Genomic DNA, 21,560 nt, shown 5'->3' on the forward strand with positions numbered 1-21,560 from the left:
TGATGACTTGGGAACTCACAGGCTGGCAAACTCCTCCTGTGTTATGACAGATCTGGACGTTGCAGTGCAGGAAAACATCTGTGTAGGAGCTGCCAACAAACTTGAACATTTGTATCCTGAACAGAGCTTCTGGTCCTTGACCGTTCTTCATCACAGCTAGTGTCTGGTCATTCCACAACACTGGACAGCTGATGTGAAGAGAAATGCTTGTCAGTGTGATATTTGTACTCAAGAGAAGGATATTTAAGTTGGATAGGTTTTCTCTATTCTTCACAGAAACTACATGCTTCAGTTTTTTTCCTGGTGGAGAATCTCTGGGTAGTCAAGGACAAGCACAGCTGTTAAACTGAAACATACGGCTGCTGATGGTCGTCACATGACTGAAGCTGCATGCTTTGTTTTTAGCAACGGTTTCAACAGCATGTCTCAACAACATCCTTTCACACCTCTGGTGATAATTATGACTGAATGACGCAAAGGACTAATGAAGCTGTGAAGGAGGGCATTTACACAGAGGACAATAGAAGGGAGTTAATATACAAAATAAGTTTTCAAATCACTCAAATTAAATGCTTGATAGGCAAAGGCTTATACACTAAAACTTGTGTCCCAGACCTGTCCTTGATGAAGGTGTACTGAATGTTGCTGTAAGGGTCGTTGGTTGGTGTGGCCCAACATCTCTCCACTTTCAGAAAAAGATTAGCTGGAATCTGTGTGATGAAATTCCAGAAAGCTTCATTAGCATATTTAAAGAAGTGACTCCAACAGAAAATAATTATTGCTCATATGCAGATATACAGAATATGTCAGCATCTTGCAAGAAAAAAAAAGATAGTACACAAATTATAGGATCAAATTTTGACTGCCATGTTTAATTTGTGATTCAAAGTGATTTGCAGGATTTGTGTACATGAAATATTTCCTATATCCATTTATTCGTATTGAGAAGAAATAGTATTTTGTTCTAGAAATATCAGATATACATAGATAGATAGATAGATAGATAGATAGATAGAACCATCGAACAATAGATAGATTAGATAGATCTCTCGTTTGATGGTTCTACCTATCTATCTATCTTTCGATGGTTCTATCTAATGTTCATTCAATAATTCTATCTACATCTATCTATGTATATCTCTAATATTTCTTTTAGAAAATACTATTTACTTAAAACGACTAAATGAATGTAGGAAAGATTTCATGTACACAAATCCTGCAAATTACTTTATGTTCTGTTCATCTGGAAACAAAGAGCCAAACAGCTCTCAACTGCAGCATAAAGAAAATGCACGGCAGCTTTCATGAAAGGCCTCAGTAGCTCGTAGTGAGTAATGAACACACACCATGTAAACTTTGACATAGATGTTGTCCTCGAGTGTGAGAGAAGGAACAGTGGTCCATTTATCCTGAAACTCTTCATCTTTATACAGAAGCATGGAGACCGAGAAATTTCCATCCTCCGTGTTCAGAGTGATTGTCCTGCGGGGCAGAGAATGTTAAAAAGCTCATTGAAGAGGCTGAAAGGTTCGCTCAATGAATATTGAATGAAACTCTTGAGTTGGACCCCAGGGAAGTCTTTTGTTACCATTAGCTTCCTTTATTGTGTTTACATACAAACAAATAATTAGTGAGGAGCTCGGCCTTTTTTAAGCTTGGAAAAATAGTGATAATTAAAGCCGTTACTACATATAGAGTGCTGCAGTCCCAGACAGACTGAGCTTTGAACCAAAAAGAGTTGCGGACTTAATTAACTGGTGATGTCATGACTAGCAGAAGCTCACCTGACATCCACTCTGATCAGATTCTCCCCGTTTTGCTGCTGGACCATGTAGTTTATGGGGTATCGACACCCAAATGTAATGTTGATGTAGCTTCTGGTGATGATATCGGTTTCATTGTTACGGATTGAGTTGGTGAACATGATATGAGTATCATCTGATGCCTGAGGAAAACATGAAACAGAAATTAAAAATGAAATACTTTTAATGATTGAGTAAATAAGAATCTATCTATACACCTGAGTGACATTCACAGGCCAATAAAACGTTAAGAAGTTAAAGGTCAACACAAGGAAACAAATGTGCTATTGACGGGGCTGAATTGACCCCAACCACATCCGGTAAAACAAACTTTATTGCCCTTTTATTTCCCAAACACGCCTCCTGATTCAGAGAACAAGCATCTTCTTGACCAAATGTTAGTGCTATTTGTCTCACATTTTTCAGTTTAAATCAATCCTGCATGTACAAGGGACAGAAAACTGCCTCTCTAGCTCTAATTCTCAAAAGCAGCTGATTTCGACAACCAAGGATTTTATTTTTCTAATCCAGATATGCCCTACTTTTAACCAGCAAGTATGAAAAAAAGCTTGTAAAACTCCTAAAGGCGGAGAAGGAGGGAATTCATCCCCTCTCTAAGCTGCGTTAACCTTTTGCTGGCTTTACAAGAAATAGTCTGCTGAGTCCTGTGAGAGGCTCTCAACGATACTCGTGGTCTCAAGTACAGATTTATGCTGTGCCAGAGTGAAGCTTGTCCTCTGGGTTGTGGTAGTGCTGTTTGAGGCTGGCTGTATAGGGCAGAATAAAAGGAGGACTATAAAGTACGACACTGAATTATGGTCGGCCTATTCACCACGGCTGAAAACACAGTAATCATTTCCATATAAATCAGGATAATTTAGAGCCGCATGTCTGTTTGCCCTCCCCTCCGAGCTCTGAAAGGACTAGCCAGCCAATTTGGAGGGAAACGAACAACAATGAGCATTGAAAAATAATTAAATAAATACAAGTATTCCTTAAAAGGATATCTAAGCCTCGTGGTTGCCACTTATTACAATGCACATCATTATGAGTATGCCAGAGACGTGCAATATTTTATTCAATATTTTTAGAAGGTTTGCTTATTCCATGAACAAAGCATGCGGTCACCTTTCAACCAATGAAAGGATTGTAAAATAGGGAAATTTACTGTTTGTATTTTTAAGTTTAACAGCCAAAGAGGCCCAATTTGTAGTTGCCTTCAAGTAACAAGTGTTTACAAGCTTTTTAAAAGTCTTTAATGTCCTGACACCAATTTGTAATCAGCTGGAGGCCACTCTCCAGTCCTTGTGATCATCTGAAGCGGTTTTATGATTACACACAAAGCCTTGACAATGCTAATGAGGATTACCATAATGGTGCCACAGTCCGTGAGGTTTGTCTTGATGCTGAAGACATAGTCGTTCCCAACCTCAACACCTCGACAGTCAGGATCATTCAAGTGCAAATCCCAAACCTGAACGAAAATCAGCCAAAAATGGCATAAAACTGCAAAATAGTTCAAGCATTGCAATTTATTTAATCATTTGTGAAATAAATGGAATGAACATACGTAAACAGATGGCTCCTTGTTCAGAAAAAACACACTGGGAATGATAACTTGCATCTGATCGTTGGTGCAAATGACTGTCTCATTGAGTTCTAATGAAAATAGAGAGGAAGAATGTTTAAGTATTAATAACATTTTAATATCGGATGGTACATGCTTTAGTGTTCAAAAAAGAAATAAAAATATATAAAACATTAAAAAATCATAGTATATTTACATTCTTTTATATAAATATTACATTTTCATTTTTATGTACCATTGCACTGCAATTAATGTATATTATATATATATATATATATTTAAAAAAAAATATATAAAATATACATTAATTGCAGTGCAACGGTAGATGCAGTAATGTTATAAAAGATAAAACACAATGCATGGAAGACATTAGTGCGAGCTCATTTTAGGTCTATTTGAATAAAATCTTAATGTACATCACAAATTCAAACTGGTTTATATGCATGTAACAATAAAGTAATGCACTTGAATATTTCAGACTTACCTTCTTCAATCTGCACAGCAGAAGTTATTGTCCATATTGAGAGCAAAGACCATGTCAGTGCCAGTTTAGCAGGTGTCATCCTTAAAGCGTTTCTGGCTTCCTCTCTCCTGAAATGTAGTTCCCTTTTTGGCCCTTTCCACCAAATCTTCTCGGTTATCACCTCGACTAGCTGTCAGAGCCAAACGTAGTGCTTACGCTCTCTCCAGCCCTCCGAAACACAGCTCTAATGAAGTGGGAACCTCCAGTTGCTTTGGATCACCAGCTTGAATGATGTCCACACCAACAATGAGATTCCACACATGAATAGGATAAATTGGGGGGAGTCCAAGGTAACACCGACCAACTAGATTTCAGGCAAAAGTAGAAAAAAATACTACTGACAACCCACTTAGCAGACAGCGCACTACACCTCTCAGTGCGTTGGTCGACAAGGAGTTTGTTTGTCATGCAAAGGGAATGGAGGTACAGGGGCGGTGTTTTGTTTTATCTCACTCTTTTGTCTGTATAGGTTTTTAAAGGGCATGGCAAACGTTTTACTGTTTCGGGAACCCCAACGACTTGTTTGAAAAGAAATCCCGTCACAGTGAGTCAAGGGCAGTTCACTGACACCTTAGCCATAGAGTTGATATCTTTAAGACTGTTTGGACAGAGGAGGTGGTCAGTCTTTCAACCTTGTGAGGGAGATTTTCGAATGTTAGATGCCAAAATGGCATTGCAATCAATGCATTTTCAGAGGATTTTCAATAAAATGTTCAGTCTGCTAAGCATTTCCCTGAAAAATATAATTTTTAACATTACAAACTACACAAAATTCAAAGGAAATATACAATAAAATGCATCTCTTCTTGTAAACGGAAAATTTATTTTTGGTTAATTCCTCTGTTGACAATTTTGAGTCTGGGAAAATGTGCAATACTGTATTTGGGTTATAATAACCGGACACGAAAGATATTATGCATTTTAGTACAGCTTGACAGAAAGAGTTCAGTTTCCCCATCTGCCCTTGTTCATTCTAGGACAAAGAAAGTCTCTTCCCTTTTACTTTCTGGTTTTACTTTTTACAAGTGCTCTTTATTGGACGAGTTTTACGGACACTGAATCATGTATCTATTGTTTTGCAAATAGCACCACATAAATGTTCAAAATGGTCTGCTACAACTTTGCACAGCCAATCCACTGAAAGGAGCGTTTGAACGGAAAACGCTCTAACAAAGATCAGTGCTGTAAAATCAAACAATTTCCTTCCTAAACATCATAAAAGGCATTTAGATTAAAAAATAAACCAGGTCAAGAGCATAATTCCAATAAAATGTCACAATGTGTTTTTTTTATTGACTTTACAGCACAGACTGACAGACTGTGATTACTGTGGTTTTCTTATAAAAGGTTTGATCGCTTCAATCACAAATACGTGAGTGCTACTGTTAAAACCAATCCACTGTACAGCATAAGAAATGCATTCTAATTTCAATTTGGTTCATTAAAATCATATTAAAAATCACTTGTTTTATGCACAACATGGCATTGATAAAAATTACAGCCACTAAAAATCACTCTAGAAAGCAAACAGAGATACAGGACTGATACTGTATATACGGTACATCAAATCGTGTTCTTTTTCACATTGAGTATAATGAATAAATTACACCATTGGACAGACCATATAGAAAGGGGAATGTGCAAAGCAAACATATAGGAAAGCTGGAGAGCAGCGGACGGCTCGTCTCCTGGCTGGTGTTAGTGTAGTGTTCACATTACTGGCCTTTGGACTGGCAGGTCTGGAGAGACATTTACTCGCTGTCCTCTGTGAACAGCTCAGCCAGATCTGCCACTGTAAACACAGAGGCCTCCGAATGCTTCATGGACGTGGAACTATGACTGCAGAAGATGTTGGTTTGAAAAAGTTTAGTCAAGGTCATTTTCAGTAAACAAAACAAATCTACAGAAGACTCGAGTATACAATTACTATGTATTTAAAGATCCCATTAGGTGGCTTGACAAATAGCAGTTTTTTGTTGATGAGTTTCCTTTTAAACCAGTAAATTGGTACAAAGATAGTTATAGAGGGAGAAACATACATGGACTAGTTTAATTTTGATTTTAAAGACTATTTACTTTAAATACCCTCTTTATGTGTCAGGGACTCACCTCTTTTCTGCCGTTTTAAGCATTGCTTGCATTCGCTCCTCGATGGTGGACTTGATCAGAAACCGATGAACGAACGTTGGTCTGCAAAAATCAAAAGAATAATATTATAATTTACTGATAACATCACACAGGCCTCATGGTCCATCAATGAACATCTTGTGAAGTGAAAAGCTGCATGCAATAAACAAATCCATCATTTTTAACTTTAAACCAATGTTTCTGGCTAAAATACAACTCCACTCTACCTATAATATTGCTTTCTCCAGGGAAAGAGTTGTCTCATCTGAATCAGGAGAAAAATATGCACAGATCAAGTACTGCTTACAATAGAAAACAGTTCTAAACAAATATTTGAGTGGATTTTGATGTACTTTTTCCATTATTAGGAACGTTATTATGGATTATGGACTTGTGTATTTTGGCCAGAAGCAATGGTTTAAAGTTAAAATGTCTTAAAGTTGGATTTGTTTCTTACAAACAAGCAACTTTCTTGCTTCACAGGACATTAACTGATGGACTGGAGTGGTGTGGATTGTTTAGATGTTTTATCAGCCATTCACGGCAGAGGATCCATTGGAGAGCAAGTGATGCAATGCTGCATTTCTCCAAATATGTTTAGATGAACAAACAAACTCATCTACATCTTGGATGCCCTGAGGGTGAATGCATTTTCGGGTGAACTATTCCTAGAAATATAACAAAAACCCCCGCTCATATTTTAACTGATATGAGAAAAAAAGCTGCAAGCTAGAATCAAACTCATGTTACCAGCATGCGTTGTGTTGAATGTTATATGATTGGGTTGATGCCTACTTGGTCTGGCCAATCCGGTGCACTCTTCCTATGGCCTGCAGCTCATGGGCAGGGTTTAGGATGGGCTCCACCAGCAGCACATGTGTCGCTTCAATGATGTTTAGCCCATTTGAGCCTGTGTGCAGTGGCAGCAGCAAGATGTTGATCTTCTCCTCATATTTGAAAGCACTCAGGTTCTCCTACAAATGAATGCAACAACCATAATTTCACATATTATATGGAATATTATATTCAGAGTTTTGCGTATCTCATTAATTCATTAATGAATGTTTTGTGTCACATTTAGTAAACAAGGCTCATTTCAGTGTTGGATATACTCATAATGAGATATTTAAGTAATTACAGAGAAGAAAGTGGGAAAAATCCTTCATAAGACCAACAATTTGTTGTTACACTGTTGTACATTCAACACAAACCTGAAATTTGTGAATTCCGTTGATCTGTGCAAACTCCATGTTGTTGTCGAAAAGGGCTTTCGCAATGATGTCCAGGACGCCCTGCCACTGAGAGACGAGGCGTAAATGTTAGGTCAGTGGGTAAGAGCTGTGGTCTGGTGTTTGATGTAGTAACTCGTTTAATGAGAGCGTTACCGTGGAGAACACAAGAGACTTGGCTCCCGGATCGGTCATCTGAATTTTCTTTAAGACTCGAACCACAGCCTCGACCTTCGTGGAATGGCTACCCTACAAGGGAGAGAGATTATAGAGATGCGACAGATCATATCTGACCTGATTGAAAATGTCATGTGGTCACAGCACAGTTGTATTTTACCTTCATTGTAAAATACATATTAAATGTCTAAAGAAAACAGGAATTGTCGCTGACCTTCACAGGGATGTCCTGCCCCTGGTGGGCACTCTGAGTGGTGAACACATACGAGATCTCTGAATGTGAAGTGGTTTGTCGGCATATGGCGCACTTTATGGCTCTCCGTCGATTGCCGACGCTGTACTGCTCCACGATGATAGCGATGCACTCGTTACAGAAACAGTGTCCACAGGTCAATACGGCCCACTGATAATAAAAACACATGCAAGTCACGTTCAGAGTATATACTTACACATATACACTTTACAGATTCATTTTTGCTTTGATTTTACCTCCTGTCCCAGCGGTCGAGCGCAGATGGGACATGGTTCTGGATTCAACCCTCCAGTGGCCTTATCCTGAGACTGAAATGATCAATACATGAATTACTACATCAAATACAACACTTTCATTCATCTATACATGCTAAAAAAAATCATCTTAAAATTTTTACTACAAGTAAACAGTGTCTTATAGGGGTTCATATCATGCAAAGCAGAATTTTCTTGCTTTTTTGAGAGTTTCATCTACTAAGTAGACATGCTCACATTCACAACATACCATCTTCAATCTACTCAAAACACTTCTGGAAGCTAAAGAGGAGTTGTGACTCCATTCACATGCAAACAGTTCAGCTTAACAGTTCATATCTTTAAGATGAGACGCTACAGGTGAATAGGGTAAAACGTTTTAACTGATTTCACCATACTTTCACAGGTTGATTAATTACAGCACATTAAGACAATTGTTTTATATTACAAGTTTTTTGGGCAATGATACATTATCTAATTAAGTATGCACTAATTGGTATGTATTTCCAGAACGGAAATCTGAACATTTGATAAATCCAAGTTCAAATTTCTTTTCATTTTGTTGAAAGAGATATGGTTTTTACACAGAGGGTTTTGGATATCTCTTTTTATCACGCTGTGAATCAGAAAATACTGTCAACAGCTGGAACAAAATAAATTTTCACCATGTTTTAAGGAATAACATGTTATTTAAACCAGGCAAATAATAACTGACTCCTCTTTAAAAACCTGGAGATTTCTGACTTGGTGGAGGAGAAAATGGCCTTTAAAGATATATATCATAATTTAAATCTACAGACACAAACAGATAAAGTGTTATATAAATCGGGTGAATGACACATGAACAAACAGCTCCGTAAATCAGAATATAGATAGGAATAAACATGGAAAGTTAGGTGTAAATGCTACTGAAATGGGGATTTCTGAGAAAAAAAATTTTTAGTATTAAAATAAATACTTAAATGTGTATTTTGGATGTTTTCTTTCCACTAGTCTGAAAGAAGACAAGTTATGGAAGCAAAATAACCCAACCCATAATCTCAAAATTGACTAGTGCATGAAAAAAACAATGGTTTTGCCTGTAGCATATTGCCTTACACAGGAGCAAAAAACAAAAACTTCTTTAGTTCTAAGGATCAGAGAGAGGGTAAAAATCGATAGACTTGGGTCTAAATATTGTGTAAATAGTCTTAGGTAAAAAAGAAAAAAAAGAAAAGAGGGTTATCTCATAATACAGCATGTATTACCTTCTCCAGGTTTGTGAGATAGAGAAACTGCCCAAGCTTTTTTTGCAGTTGTGATTTGGCCACAGCCCTGTCATTGAGCAGCTTTATCCTGTTCTGCTCCACCTGTTCACATGTAAAAAAAAAGAAAAAGAAAAAGGCTCTTACTTCTCTTAATCTAAAAATCACAAATAGCATGACAGATGGGACTCTTTGATGTCGTCATCACCTCGTGAGGTTCTATGATATGAAGCACTTTGGGTTTGGGCTCATCGGGTAACCGCACACGCAGCCTCTCGGTGGCCATGCCCAGCTCATCTATGGCCGACACGTGATCCCGCAGTGACATCCAGTACTCATGCAGCAGCTGAAAGTGCACGGGACATTTTGATGAAGACATTCAAGCAATGCATCATTCATCATGCAATGAGAAAACAACCTCAAACCTTATATTCTTTCTTCCAGGACTCAAAGAGATCCATGAAGGAATTTCCCTCCTCTACGAGGCCAGACTCCAAGCGACGGGCCTTGGCGAAGGACAGGATAGCTTTAAGGGCTCGTTCTGTCTCACTGGCTGCCCACAAACCCCGACTGGTCGTGGGTAGTCTGTCATCTACCAGCCCTTCTTCATCCTCAATCATCTCCTCAAAGATGGCCGTCTGCCCCTTTACTCTGCCCAGAATGCATTAAAAAATAAAGTTTACTGACTATCCTTACTGCATATATATTTTAAATGAATAGTTTGCCAAATGGTTAAACGAATCCCTTTCAAAACCATTATCAATTTCTATTGTGGAACAGAAATTTTATTTTTTATATCAAAATGTCCAAGCTGCGACTTTCCACTGAATGAAACTAAATAGTGACCATGACTTTTAAGCATGACTTTTAGTAAATAACAAATAAAATTTCAGTTTGTTTCTCAGATAAAGCTATTGTATGACTTCAGAATATAAATCTGATATTTTTGATACTGTTATTGTGTGCTTGTGTCTTTTTTGTAAGGATGAAAGCAGCTTGGACATTTTTCTAAACATCTCCTTTTGTGTTCTACAGAAGAAACAAAGGTTTGTCATGAAGGAATAAAGTGAGTATGAGTAAATGACGTCTATTACAATTTTTGAACTGTTGCAAACTTACGTGTGGGAGAAAAGTTTTGACTCGTAGTCCGTAAAAAGTTCATCGGCTTTGCAAAACACACAGCTATGGAGTAAATATTAAAGCAACAAATTTTAAATTCAAAGTTGAACAATTATAATAATTTGCAAATATGAAATTTAAAGGTGAAATTTCTCAAACACTAGAGGCTTTAAAGTAAAAAAATATAAAAACATTGACAGTTAGGCCATGCATTATTCATTTTGGTACTGCTACTGTAATAGAAATGATGCACTGCATCCATAAACATATTTTACTTGTTCAGTGGCAGACGAACAGGTCGCAGGTGGCAGAGTGTTGCTTCCTCGATGACTTGCTGAGATGGCGGCCCCTCCAGCTTCTTTACAGCATCTTGAACCGTTTTCTGTGATTTCATCAAATCATCCATTTGAGTGCTGAGCAGAAACTGAAGACCACGAGCATCTCGAAACCTATGAGTAAGACATTTTTCTTAAATAGTAATTCTTTTCCATCAAAAACTATATTATTGTCTATCAAGTGTTGGATTACTTGTCTGCCAATGAGAGCTTGTTGGCTTGTTGTTTATAACTGCAAGTGAGCTCATTTTGGATGCGGCCCACAAGGTCGTCGTCCATGGAGTACTGAATGGCCTGCTGTATGACATCCAGCCACCAGGGAGAGCGAAGGTTCACCTAGGGTAGAACACACAATTAGTAAACTTCAGTACATACAAAAAATTCTGCTAAAACACAAAACTGAAAATGTGTGATAACTCAGATTGTACCTTGCGTTTTTGCTCTTTTATGTGCTGAAGAACAGGTTGTAGGTTCTGATGTGCTTCAGAAACCTCAGAGTTCACCTTGGCCATGTAATGCTGCCTCAGCTGCTCAGCCTGGGACGAAAACACAGAGAACTAGAAATGATTAGCAAATTTATCTAATTTTCTTTCTTTCTATATTTAAGCGATTATGAGCGAGTAACCCAACCTCTTCTTTGAGACGGTCATCTCTCAAGGTTGGAGGAATCCCAGGATGCTTTGCATTCAAAAGCTCCATCAGATTGTGGGTTGCATGAAGCCTCTATATATATAAAAAAAAAAAAAAAAGTTAAGCAACGATAAAAATGCACACAAAATTAATCGAAAAGGATGTGATAAAATTTTGGACAAAAACAACAGTTAAATATATTTGAATTGTGACTAAAATTACTAAACTAAAATTAAGTAATTTGAAAGAGAGAATTGGATTTGGAAAAAATAAAATAAAATAATGATTTGAGATTAAGGCAAGACACCACAAGTGAATATTTTAACAGAAAGCTATTCCTTCTCAGCTGAATAATCACAGTACATCAAGACACTTGTTTTGTATGATAAGATTTCTGAAATGTTATGTATAAATAAGGCATTATATAATTAAATATGCACTAATTTGAATTAATTTCAAGATGGAAATTGTTGACAGAGTTAAAGGTTTTATTGAAGGGATTTTGGATATCACTCTGAAAATACTATCAACAGCCAGATAATTTATATTACCACATTTTAAATATTATATTACCATACACTATTTTTAGGAATAAAATTTTAATAATTCAGATGAAAGATATATAAACAACCCCCTCTTTAAAATACAGAAAAAAACGTATTTTGAGAAAATGCCCTTAAATATATGTAGTTTAACTGAAATCTACATACACATATAGATAGAGGGGAAAAAATAAACATCTAAATGTGTATTTTGGATGTTTTCTTTCTCTAGTCTTCCCCAAATCTCAAAATCGACCAGTTCCTGGAGAAAAAAAAACAATGGTTTTGCGTGTCCTGCCTTAAATTAAACTGAATTGGTATTGTTTACCTGAAGGGAATCAGTTTTCAGTCTTGATTTATGTTCTTCAGATGATCGCAGCACTTCTCTGTACATCTCCACTGCATCTACAAACTCGCCTGGCGAGGACAGGAAATGGTTCATTGACATCTACAGCAGCAGACGCAGGTAAATACTGTGGATGAATACTGATAGTGTAGAAACCTCTGATGATGTGGATTCCAGCCAGACCGTTGAGAGCACACACCAGCTGCCTGTGGGCTTCTTCACACTCCATACGGCATTTCTTCTGCAGAGACTTCAACAACTCCTCCATTGTCATTGTGCTTAAACAGAAACAACAAATCAATGTTGACTAAATAAACCAGAACACATTGTCTCCCAAAAGCTGATCAATTATATGTGAAATTTGTTTTAACCTCTTCTGGAAGGGCAGGAACTCTCCTCTGACAGCTTGCGGGTGGCAGCAGGCCTGACGCAGACGTAAAAGTGGGTATAATATAGTAGTGACGGTACGTCGGTCCAAACTACCCAGCTTTAGTGACCAATCAGAGATCTTCCTCAGCTTGACAAGAGCATCCTGCGAGCAAACCTCATGCTGACGGTGGTAAAAGTGTCCCTCTACTGGAGAGAAGTTGAGCCAGTGGATCTCTTCTGTTTGAGGAGGGATTTGAATCTAAAAATGAAGTTTGTGACATTAAATCAATGCAATGACAAAATTATGATGGATGAGTTGTTTTTTAAAAGTGTTACCTACTAACCTGATCGATGACATCTTTTTTGGCAGATCGCCATAGTAGTTGACCAATGACATTGTAGAGCGGTGCCGTATTGCCGTGGCGGTACGGGCGATAAAGTAACTGGTCCCACCAGTATTTGACCCAAAAGGGATCAACTCCCAAGAATAAGACTAGACCATACAAGTCTAAAAAAAAAAAAAAATGATGTAAAACAAAAACAATTATCACCACACAATATAACTGTTTTTATTACATTAGGCCGATTCATCGATGATGATTCTAAGACATATATTATGTTATTGGCCACAGCTGCAAAATTGCCCAGAGAAGTTCTTGCAAATGTCTATTTTAAAGAACTGGTTCAAGCCATCACTCAGAAAAGCCTCAACGTGGCATTTTTATTTGTTAGTGTTAAATTTGATAGTAAAGAATTTTTTTGTTGTTACACTGGCGCATAGAAATATAATTTTTTAAGTGTTCATTAAATGATGGCAACATCCCTTGATTATTTACTACTACAATTTACTGTATTTGCTCTTAAATTTTGAATCAAAGGTTGTTTGGAATTTTTTTTTAATTAAAAAACAAAGAAATAAATAAATTATATCAATTAATACATTTTAATGGAAGACCACTTAGTTTAAATTGAAATCATATTTCACAATATCAGTGTTTTTACTGTATTTTTTTATCAAATAAATGCTGTTAAATCTCAAGATATTTTTTATCTGTATAAACAAGCTCTATTTCAATGCAATATTAATTCTGCATACCTTCCAAACCTCTCTGCACAGGTGTTCCACTGACACACCAGCGATTAACAGATGTGAGACGCAAAGCCATTTCTGCAGCCTGAATAGAGAAACAACAAGAGATTTTACCATTATAAAAATGAATGTCCTTGCCTTTCCAAATGAAGCTGTTCTGGGACTGTGCTGTCTCTGGGATTGAAACTGAAAAGGATTAATGCCTGCAAAATGAATATGGCAATGATATGATCACCTTGGCTGTGGTGCACTCCACCATCTGAGCTTCATCCAGACAGACCCGCCACCACTCCACGGCCACAAGAGGGCTCGGTATGGCCATGTAGCGCTTCTGGTTGCGGAATCGACGGCCGTCTTTGCTATTGCTGTGGGGGATGTCGACGTAATTGAGTTCAGTGCGCAGCACGTCATAAGTGGTGATGACCACATCCTGCTCAGCTAGAATGTGAGGCTGGATGAAACCGTGTCTCTTCACACCCTGATACACCTTAAAAAAAAAAATCACATTTACACCAAAGACGATAACTATAAGTTTTCATAATCATTCTAATTCTATGAGAACTGGGAAGTTTACACTTAAAAATAACGACACAGAGCAATTATATTATTGGAATCACTCTCAGAGCTATTTTTTCCAGCTAATGAATGATAAAAACTTATAATAAACAACATTATCATGCATTAGTGTGGATGGTTAGATCTCTCTATAGTTATCACTCTTGCTGTGAATGGGCCACAACATTTATTGCTATATATTGTTAGACTGGTGCATAAATACATTTACATATTTAGCAGACGCTTTTATCCAAAGTGACTTACATTGCATTCAAGTTACAGTTTTTACATTTTTTATCAGCTCTTGCTTTCCCTGGGAATCGAACCCATGATCTTGGCGTCGCTAGCGCCATGCTCTACTATTTGAGCTATAGGAAAGCTATAGGAAATACATAAAATGCATTGTTTGAAAATATAATTCTTCCATGTATTCATTTAGTGAGAAAAACTTCCCTTTTTTTCATCCAATTTTGCATTAGATTATAAATTTTTATTCAAAGGTTTAGTTGTTATTTAAAAATAAATTTGTATTTTAAAATAAACAAATATACTGGGGTTTGGAGTCAGAAAAAAAAATTAAGAAATTACATTACATCTACATTTTTTCAGCAGGGATGCATTTAAATGATCAAAAGTGACAGTAAATACATTTATAATGTTACAAAAGATTTCTATTTCAATTAAATGCGGTTCTTTGGAACTTTCTATTCATAAAAGTATCCTGAAAACAGAGTTTTCACAAACATATTAAGCAGCACAACTGTTAATTAATTAATAAGATAGGTGTAGTCTTATATTAAGTCTTTCATACAAACAACGCAATCAAAATAGAATCAAAAAAGTCTGGTTAAACTAAGTAAACTGCAGTAGTAGCTCTCTAGTTGGTCCTTACCAGCACTCGGAGGGAAGAAGTGTGAATGTGGCGGTTAATTTCATCCACCCACTGGTGACAGATGGAGCTGGGCGAGACAATAAGAGTGGCTCCAGTAGACACAGGTGTCATGGCCACCAGGCAGTGAGGGCAATAAAACGGGGTTGTTTCCAGGTTCTCCTCTTTGTAGTTGACACACTCTGCATGCTGCCACAGCAGACAGTTCAGGCACTGGACCCGAGGCTTGTAGTCCACCAGGCCAAGCTCTCCACAGATGCACTCAAAGCGGTAGTCTGGAGTATTAAACGGGATCACAGATGCTCTGGTGGGGGTCTCGTGTTCAGGTTTTGAGTTTTGTGTAGGATCTGAATCACAACTCTCAACATGGATGTCTTCTGTTGTTTCTTGTTTAGGTTTGTCTGTTGGTTCTTTGTCATCTTCATCTGTGATGTCTTCTGACATCTTCTGCGGTGGATTCTCTGAGTCTACAAGGGAATCTGACTCACATTTCAGTTCCTCTGTGAGAAGAGGAGGATCCACACTGTCTTCAGAGTCTGATGCTGTCGTATACGAGGTCCGTGATGCCTCTTTTTCCTGACCAGAAACCCGTCGAGATGTTCTCCTGGGAGTGGCCTTGTCAACTGACTTCTGCAAATTAATACAAAACATCTGAAAAAAGCGCATGATCCATTTGACTGTGTCATTTTTTAATACAGCAAAAAATAAATGAATAAATATTTTTTTAATATATATATATATATATATATATATATATATATATATATATATATATATATATATATATTAGTGCTGTCAAATGATTAATCGTGATTAATCGCATACAAAATTTAAGTTTTTGTTTGCATAATATATGTGTTCTGTGTATATTTTTTATGTATATATTTTGAAAATATTTATGCATATTTACATATCTATATTTATATTCATATAACTTATATTATAAATAAATATATGTAATATATAAACTCAACATATTTTTCTAAAGTATATACATGCATGTGTGTGTATTTATATATACATAATAAATATACACAGCACACATTCATATTTTATGTAAACAAAAACTTTTATTTTTTTACTTTTTAGATTTTAAAGCAACAATCATAATGTGTCTTAATAATATTACACATTTGTGTAATTTATAATCTGTATAGATAAAGGAAGCTATATAATCTGGTGTCTCTGAAACATTTTGGAGAATTTGGACCCATAATTTTTTTTTTTATTCTCTATAGGAGATGTAAAAGTTACGCACAATTCGAGGAGAGGCAGGTTTCTTCTTCTTTTCTTTGTAGTTTTTCCCCAGTTTGAAGGATCCTGCTAACCCTCGTCCTTTGACCTGCTCCACAATGTTTTCACTAATGAGCTTGGTCAGGATCTTCTTTATGTGGTTCCGGTTCTTTAGGGTGTCATACTTGTACATGGTCCGTAGATAAGCAAAAATGGCATTGATTGACGCTCCTTTCCCAACCCTCATTTCCTTAATCGCAGTCAACAGCATCTCACGCACAGCTGGAAAAAGATAGAAATTGCATGAAAGTAGGGCTGCAACTAACGATTATTTTGATAATCGATTAGTTGGCCGATTATTCTTTCGATTAATCGATTAATCGGATTAAAAAAATATTGACCAAAAAAAAGACTATTCCACATTCTGCCCAATGTCCTTCAAACAAACGTGACAACTGAATGCTATGAAAACATACAGTGCTTAATTTATTAGACCACTTATCATAATAAAGAGAAAACATATTTTAGAAATTTGTCAAAAATTTGTTTAAATTTAAAAATGTTATTGTCATTTATTGGACATAATAATAAAAAATGTCCTCATAACAGCTTGCATTCTTGCTGGTATTGTTTATGTACTTTTTGACTGCAATTGGGTATCGCGAAAAAAAAATACTCAAATAAAAAATACAAGAAAAAAAATAAGTGCTCTGGTTTTCTTTCATAGATAACAGCAATAATGATATTATAGCATTAAAAATAGCCTACTACTGTTACTAAAGAGCTTACACATATTGGAGTACTAACCAGTACAGAAAGCCGAAAAATGATTTTGGTTATCACCAATACTGTTACTTTAGAGCAGCAGTGGCACAAACCTTACATAAACACATTGTTAAACTTACATAAATTTGTTAAGCATTGTAAAAATTGAATATAGTTTAAACCTCTATTAAAAATTAAAATAATAAAGATAATAATAAAGACGAATAAAAACACAAACTCAGTGTTAACCAACAGGTAAGAGTAATGTTCTGCAGGAACTACTTTGATCACAGTCACCTCGTCATTTCTTTATCCTGTAAAAGGCCGTTATGGAGCGTCTCATGTTTATATTCAGACAGACAATTACACGCTGTTATCCCTTTAAAGTTCCTACTCTCATAAAATATTTTAATTTATTTTAAACCTTAAATTAACTTTCAACAACAGATAATTCAGCACAATGGATATGTTTGCGCTGAAAAGCCTATTAATTGTCTCCCTCTCTACGGTGTTCTGTCCGTCTGACGCGCGGTGCTCATTCAGTATTTTAAACTTAACACAGACTGTCAGGACGGACCTTTATGCAAAAATGGAAATGCTCGCGTGAATTTGTGGCATTTATAGATAAGGATATGACCGTAAACTGAACGTTTTTGCGCTGAGGACGCACACGCATCTGTCAAAGCGCCTGACAGGGCAAGCCATTACTCTTATGCATTAACTTAAAGCTTAAAATAAAGAATTATCATGTTTTGGGCAGCTTGGATCATTTGCTTCTCCGGCAGAATCTCATTCTGTTTCCGCCACTATTTTTAGATGCATTTTGTCCATAGAAATGCATTATTCAGTGTCGTAATTTGACTAACCAGCTGAAGTTGGACGTGCACTGTGGGCAGACCCGATTAATCGATAATGAGAATCGTTGTCGATGATTTTCATAATCGATAATAATCGATTTTATCGATTAGTTGTTGCAGCCCTACATGAAAGTATGTACTCATTACTCATTAATACAATTGGGACATGTTCTTGGATCAACAATCTTAAGACAGTCCTTGAATAACATTCCTATCAAAGAGCAGGTTAAAACCTAGCAGGTTATCTGATGAGATAACATGGTAATGAAACATGGTTGACAGAAATGCTGCTCCAGAACCAATCAGGATGCTGATCCAGGAACATGTCCTTGTTTGGTAAAATTAAACCATTTTAAAAACATTTTTACCTGGATAAATGATCTTCTCCTTGGGCCTCACCTCATGTTTAATGATTCGTTGCCTCTCTAATGGTGGAGGAGGGACAAAGTAATTCACAGATTGTCCCTGGAGAGGACAAAGACACAAGAGTAAAACAAAAAGTGTCATTTCTGGAAAAGTCAAACAATGTCCTAATGTACGCTCTTTAGTAAAGAAATCTTGAACTCAAATAAACTGGAGCAGATATGACTGTATATCAATAAGTTTGTTATTCTATACAAAACGTCAAAAATGTGCATGATGATTTTGCTGTTAAATTTTTCTCTGACATACACTAACTAAAATTATAAATGCAACACTTTTGTTTTTGCCCCCATTTTTCAAGGAGAAGTGCTCACTAACACAGATTTAGACTGATTTGTGAACAATATTTGAGAGAAATAGGCCTTTTGTGTACATAGAAAAAGTCTTAGATCTTTGAGTTCAGCTCATGAAAAATGGGGGCAAAAACAAAAGTGTTTCGTTTATCATTTTGGTCAGTGTAAATTAAGAAATTACTGTGACTGCAACTGTCTTAAGTCTTTCTAAGGATACACAGGTAGTCAAGTGTGATGGTTTTAGCATGCAGTGAATATAAACAACAATAATCTGGGGCCACTGACTATATTTGTAGGTGAAGAGCTTACCAACATTAACCAATGAAACCTTGTTATAACCGAAATTACATCATTATTTTTTTACTAATTTGCATGCATTTAAGGGCATATATAATCTTAAATTTACCAATGGCAAAGTGAGAACCCCGTGCTCCAGGTTTTGCCGGGTGTTACACAGAATAAGGGCCAGCACTTCCACGGTTTTCCCAAGTCCCATCTCATCAGCAAGGATTCCACCAGGCCAGTCCACTCCAGCCAGAGGAAACTCTCGAATCAAGCTGTTAGTGAGTTCAAGGGAATTAAACAATGACTTATGTACAAAACTATATGTTGTTGTTATTATTAGATTAGAAAGTCCATGCACATCTATTTTAACTACAGTTTCAGTATGTTTTGCTCCAAGTAGAAAAAGAATCATACCATCCAGTGTAGGGATTGTAAAACAGCTTTTTGCCACAAATCGTGACCATTTCCCGCCAAAGAAAATGCAACCTTTGTTCTGTGCAAGAAATACAAACACTGTAAATAAGCACTGAACTCTTTTCATGCACTGATATACAGCAAAGATGAACATTTGTAGAACATGTCTGAACCTTGAGAGCTGCTGCTTTTGTACTTCTCTCTCCTCAGCATCCAGTTGACCGCCTGGCTCTGATAGGGTCTCAGCACGGGGATGAGGCCTGGGTGCTGGACATCGAAACTCTGCTCCGCTGCTTCTGTCTGATGGAGGTGTCTGATGTGATCATACAGCTCCTCGACGTTCTGACGCTCCAGATCAGTGTCACACTCCTCCTCTTCATTGTCCATCACCTCTACCATTGGAATAAAGTTCACAAATGAATATTACAGGAAATCAAGTGCATTACTGTATTGTGTTTTTTGTTTCTTTTTACAATATAACTAAAAACAGTTCTTAAAAAATAATTTTTAGTCATAAACTAAAGATTACCGGGAATGATGAAGTCATAGAAGAATTCCATTAATTTTTGCATTAGCTGATTGGCTTTTTTAATGCGCCCATTTCCTTCACTGACCAATTCTGGTCTGCCCAACCCCGATTCGAGAAGAAACATTTTCAGCTGTTCAAAAAAAACAAATGGAGAGAAAACACAGCAATTTATTTGTTTGAATGTTTGGAGAACGGTGTCAATCACAAAACAGCTTAATCCTGATGATTTTGAAATACGCACCTTTAGTGATTCATCTCCTGAAGCGTGACACACTTTAATGACCTTCCTCTTCTGTAGCCAATCCAGATCCTCCAACAATATTCCACCAAATGAACATTCAACAGGTACACGGCAGACGGGATCACTTCTGCCAGTCTCAACCTCCAACTCTTCACTATTCAGACTCATACTTAATGTGTCACCTGTTTGCTGCAGGCAGAAGGAATTGTCTCCTAGCATAATGGAAATCTTTGGACACAGGTTAAACTCTCCAATCAGTGCATTCCACCCCTGATCCAGAGCAGAAATTGGCATCACATTCAGTTCTATGGTATCTGGAAGAGAATCCTGTGTGGAACAGCTTGGACGCTCTTCTGATGGTCTTGCAGAAGATGTAAAACCCTGGTTTGACTCTTCCTGGTTTCTCTCAAGCACCGGTCCAATATGACAGCTGTCAGACGGTGCTGGGATTGACTCCAGATCTCCTTCATTTCTCCGATCTTCATGCATATTCCACTCCACTCTCCTCTTGGCCTCCTCATTCATGCGCGCCGGCGGCGCACGTTTCCTCCTGCTGCTCATCGTGGAAACCTGCTGAGATACAATGACACAAAGTTTCATAAATAACATGTTTTCTATTTATTTACCATTTTGAATTAAAATGCATGGGACTTAATTCATTAAATGTAACAGAACACATGAACTGACAGTTAATGGATAAGTAGCAGAATTATACATCAGTTTGATTTGAGGTAGACATATATGGGAATGTACATACATTTTTAATACAAAGCAAATAAATACCCAGAAATATACACGTTTAACCAAAATACACCACGGTTAAAAAACGTAAACACTTCAGATTGCAGCTATAATTCTACTTAATTCTATACAGAAAACAGATGTGGCAAAAAAAATGATATTAGTGCACTAACCTACTCACTTGATAAATATACATACATACGATCATTATTGCAAACTCCATTGAAAATGCTTTCGTGGAAGGTCAGTATATATAAGCAATACAGAACTGATATGAAATATTCCATTCATTCAGTAAAACGCTGCAGATTTCAGACTATCATTATACCGCCTCACCAGCAGTCGAAACCTACCTTTGTTTTGCTTCGGGATGTGCTCTTGTCAGCAGCAAATAAATATCATAAAATAACTTTCATAAGCGCCATAACCTGCGGGACATTTTCATGCCTTTATCCGCCATATTTAAAATATAGGAAGTGACGTCAGTCGGAACCAAAACAAAGCCAAGGCACTGTAATATTCTAAACACTAGATGGCGCTAAACATCCAAGTATAATAATAATAATAATAATATTATAATATATATATATATATATATTTTTTTTTTATTATTATAAATAAATAAATGAATGAATAAATGAAAATAAAAAAAATGCATAACTTACTCCACAGCTGAACTTGGACTGACTGAGAGCATAGTTTTACAC

The 21,560-nt window shown here is 36.7% G+C and overlaps 2 protein-coding genes across 4 annotated transcripts; both read right to left on the reverse strand.

Annotated features, from left to right (window-relative positions):
- Window positions 1–19: 19 nt before the first annotated feature.
- Window positions 20–3,953, reverse strand: LOC306850460 (alpha-tectorin-like; the record flags this gene model as incomplete). The annotated part of the gene is made up of 6 exons (XM_079386112.1): window positions 20–710; window positions 1,347–1,482; window positions 1,785–1,945; window positions 3,172–3,276; window positions 3,373–3,461; window positions 3,875–3,953. The coding sequence occupies 6 exons, from the start codon at window positions 3,951–3,953 to the stop codon at window positions 561–563; spliced, it is 720 nt and encodes a 239-aa protein (XP_079242238.1). The 3' UTR covers window positions 20–560.
- A 768-nt stretch (window positions 3,954–4,721) lies between these two features.
- shprh (SNF2 histone linker PHD RING helicase) lies at window positions 4,722–21,343 on the reverse strand. Of its 3 annotated transcripts, none has more exons than XM_079385502.1 (30): window positions 21,207–21,343; window positions 20,113–20,685; window positions 19,872–20,001; window positions 19,516–19,734; window positions 19,343–19,421; window positions 19,050–19,200; window positions 18,296–18,392; window positions 16,331–16,587; window positions 15,076–15,702; window positions 13,864–14,115; window positions 13,635–13,713; window positions 12,883–13,046; window positions 12,541–12,797; window positions 12,326–12,447; window positions 12,152–12,240; window positions 11,282–11,374; window positions 11,080–11,187; window positions 10,845–10,987; window positions 10,592–10,765; window positions 10,317–10,379; window positions 9,623–9,848; window positions 9,406–9,543; window positions 9,201–9,302; window positions 7,936–8,007; window positions 7,661–7,849; window positions 7,426–7,518; window positions 7,252–7,338; window positions 6,836–7,014; window positions 6,023–6,103; window positions 4,722–5,752 (listed from the first exon to the last, which is right to left on the reverse strand). In XM_079385502.1, exons 2-30 carry the CDS (start codon window positions 20,671–20,673, stop codon window positions 5,665–5,667), a joined length of 4,920 nt encoding a protein of 1,639 aa, XP_079241628.1. In that variant the 5' UTR covers window positions 20,674–20,685; window positions 21,207–21,343; the 3' UTR covers window positions 4,722–5,664. The 3 variants fall into 3 exon arrangements, with proteins under 3 accessions (XP_079241628.1, XP_079241629.1, XP_079241630.1); XM_079385503.1 differs by having other exon boundaries at window positions 20,113–20,682; window positions 21,207–21,297; XM_079385504.1 differs by lacking the exons at window positions 6,836–7,014; window positions 7,252–7,338; window positions 7,426–7,518; window positions 7,661–7,849; window positions 7,936–8,007 and having other exon boundaries at window positions 5,182–5,752.
- Window positions 21,344–21,560: the final 217 nt, after the last annotated feature.

The sequence above is a fragment of the Barbus barbus genome (genome assembly GCF_936440315.1).
Source record: "Barbus barbus genome assembly, chromosome: 30".
NCBI lineage: Eukaryota > Metazoa > Chordata > Actinopteri > Cypriniformes > Cyprinidae > Barbus > Barbus barbus.

Coding starts and splice junctions, on each gene's coding strand:
- shprh (XM_079385502.1), bottom strand. CDS start 20,673: ATGAGCAGCAGGAGGAAACGTGCGCCGCCGGCGCGCATGAATGAGGAG. Junction 16,588..18,295: donor GGAGAAGATCATTTATCCAG/GTAAAAATGTTT, acceptor ATCTTTTTCCAG/CTGTGCGTGAGATGCTGTTG. Junction 13,714..13,863: donor TGGAGTGCACCACAGCCAAG/GTGATCATATCA, acceptor TTCTCTATTCAG/GCTGCAGAAATGGCTTTGCG.